General features: G+C 37.5%; 1 protein-coding gene across 1 annotated transcript; it reads right to left on the reverse strand.

Moving 5' to 3' along the window:
• Nucleotides 1-1,709: 1,709 nt before the first annotated feature.
• On the reverse strand, nucleotides 1,710-2,862 carry LOC117123667 (focadhesin-like; the record flags this gene model as incomplete). The annotated part of the gene is made up of 2 exons (XM_033269669.1): nucleotides 1,710-1,895; nucleotides 2,732-2,862. Coding segments are annotated over 2 exons (317 nt in total), but the record flags the coding sequence as incomplete, so codon positions are not given.
• Nucleotides 2,863-3,229: the final 367 nt, after the last annotated feature.

Raw genomic sequence — 3,229 nt, forward strand, 5'->3', positions numbered from 1 at the left:
AGCCTAGGCCCTACTCAAGCTGGTCATAACGTTTGGTCTTCATCTTTACCCTAGCTGCACTGATGAGGCCTAGAAGGCCGAAACGGATCCGTCTGCAGATTTTGGGATTTTTTCCAGTGGATATTTAGTTTGTTTTGTCATTCTTGATCGGATTTTCTCTACTGTTCCGTTTAAACTTTATATTATCATTATTTGCATTTATGTGGCTGCTCATTGTTTTTAAGGGTTTATCCCATTTGCCATTAAATTTATATATATATATATATATATATATACACCGTAGTTCCTCGTGTATAGTCCCACCTCGTGTATAATCCCACCCACGACTTTAGCCCCAACTCCGCGTACAGGCATTTCCCCGGGCAAAGTCCCAGGGTATAATTTAAGTATAAAGTAGGCCTAGGTCTAGGTCTACAAATTTAACAAATGCTCACAAAATATAAAGGATTTGGCTCGGAATTCAGCAGACCTAAAACTCCTAATTGATTAGACCAGACATTGGCTGCCGTATAGTTGAATACAAAGCCCATTCTTGTAAATTCTTGTTGTTTACTGTTGCTAAAATAAACAAGCTCGCTATTAACTGCGGCTAAAAATAGGCAACACCGCAGTCCGTCCCTTAAGAGACACGGCCAGTAGGCTGATTGGATTGCTAATTCACAGCGTAAAGACTTGCATGCTCCACAGCTGCGGCTAAAAATAAACACCGCGTTTTGTCCCTAAAGAGACCCGCCTAGTGGGCTGATCGGATTGTTAATTCACAGCATGAAGACTCACATGTTCCACACAGACTCTCGCAGCTAAAAATAACTTGTTACATCATGCATTACAAGTGGGCAGTCTTCACATGTGATGGGTAATTGGTTGGATTGGGTGTTGCTGGGCAAAAAACAACCTACGACGTCAAGAAAGTTTAGGCAAAGGCTGGCCTAGCTCGAGGTAACACCAAGATATGGCCTCTTTAGCTAGGTGCTAGGCCTACTAATTAGGGTGTTCTCTTCCCTTTGATGTTCGAGTAAACTCTAATTTCGCATTCATGGGAGGGGCGGGTGGAATTATACCCGGGGAACTACGGTAGTATTTTCAAATAAAATAATGTTTTCCAAACCAGAACAATGTAATAGTAACTGATTTAAATGCTTCTTTTCTACTCATAACTGAGTGCAATAAACTACTGTATTTACAATATTATTTCAACTCATAATTAACTTAATATTTTTAATGTTTAAAGTAACTAACATTAATGTAACATTTTTTATCTTTGCTTAATATTTTGTTGTTTTTTCGAATATACAGTTTTTAATATTTGTACTGTATTCTGTAGTGATTTTTAATATGATTTGCCAACAACGAAGTAATTTCTTGTACTGTACTTTTGCTTTGACAAGACCAATAAAAGTTCTGTAATTTCTGTTACTACACTCGCCACTTACATGTAACGATGCTTTACAAGCTAATTCTCTTATTGAGGCTTAGGGAGTGGAGTTGATTTTGTCATGAGAGAAAGTCCTGTTACAGGAACTGAACCCAGGACCTTGGGATTAGAAGAAAAGCATCTTAACTATAGTAAGCTATAATTCAACTCCACTCGAAAATACTAAAAATGTACAGTAGTTTTCATTTGAATAGTTAGCTGCGCATTCTCAATTTTTGTACCCCTCACAACACCCCCCCCAGGCCAAAACCAGTCTACGCCACCGAGTACCAACCTTTGATCCTGTTGCAGCTTAGGTGCCAGCAGATTCCAAGTAGACCGAATATCCACTACTTCAGCCTCACACAGAGCACAGAGCCCCTCCAAGGCAAAGCTTGCTGGGATAGCATGATGATCCTCAGGATAATTATTGAGAATAGTTGACAATGAATGCACAAGATCAGCTCCATGTTGGAATGGTCTGCAAGAAAACAAAGAACAAATGAAGACATTGAGAATAGTTGATAAAATTACACAAAATCAACTCCCCACATACTTGATTGGTTACCAAAAAAAAATTAACTGCTGTATGTAGCACCCTACACTCACTATTGTATATGTAGCAGAATATAAAATTGTTTGTTTATTGTTTTTCCACACACATTTTAGTAAGCTTTACACTCTGACTGCCACTCCCAGGGGTTATTGAAAAAATAGTATCAGCCACCTCCAGATATTTTAGCAAATTTTAACACTTTTCCGAAGCTCGTTGAGAGTGCGTAAGTGATCAGATTGACATGTAGTGAATACTACAAGAACTACAAACATCTTAGCTTTACAATGGTACCGAACACTTTATTCTAATCACAATCATTGACTCATAACAGTAAAATGAAAATGACTCACTTTTGGAAATTTATGCAATTTCGCACAACAAAGCTGAGATAATCGTGATTTTGTGAGAGTACATCAATACCGCTACGCTCAACGTAAACAAACAAATAGTGAAATACTTACAGTGGAGACTGAATATAGCGTTCAAATTGTTAGTACATGTCGGCAATTACCCCATCTATCGGATGAAACATGGAGATCTCTGTGTTTGGCAGTCAAGCGTTGTGTTACCAAACACAGAGATCTTGGTGTTTGGCGGGCAGAGTGTTAAGATAATATATGCAATATAAGTTGTAAATAATAAAAAATTGACTGAGAAGGGGAAAAAATAAGTAAATAAAAGTGTCTAAATAGAGAGGAAAATAAGTTTGAAAAAAAACTTTACGGCATATCGCTACATTTAAAATCTATGCATAAATATACCTTGTTTTGCATATGTCTTTGATGGATGCTGTCTTTGCCAGTAACTCTTCATTATACTCGAAAGGTTTGCACTGAGTTTCTTGATGTTTCTCAAGGTTTATCATCTTTTGAAGATGAGGAAAACAACGATCCTAATAAAAGACAATGAAATTAATGAATAATGTGGATCTGTGGCTTGGTGGATTAAGAATAAGATACCTGCCTCCAGAGTATACCTATGGGTTCTGACCTGATTTTACCTAATAGATCTGAAAAGTATCAGTTTCAGTGACATCACCATTCATGATGCCATCACCAAACCTGATTAGGAGATTCTGATCAGATGATTGATGCTGTCACCAGTATAGAAGTGTATCAGCATTTTATTTGTCACAGAAACTGATCACTTAGTTAGAATTGGCTGCATGATAGTAGGGTAAGAGGTGCTGGCAGAGGAAATTAGATGATTCTTAAATATTTTCCTGCTCATTTTCAGTGGGATGTTAAAACACTTTCTGG

This window comes from Anneissia japonica, unplaced genomic scaffold (genome assembly GCF_011630105.1).
Source record: "Anneissia japonica isolate Jap-2015-1 unplaced genomic scaffold, ASM1163010v1 scaffold284447_len3229_cov134, whole genome shotgun sequence".
Lineage (NCBI taxonomy): Eukaryota > Metazoa > Echinodermata > Crinoidea > Comatulida > Comatulidae > Anneissia > Anneissia japonica.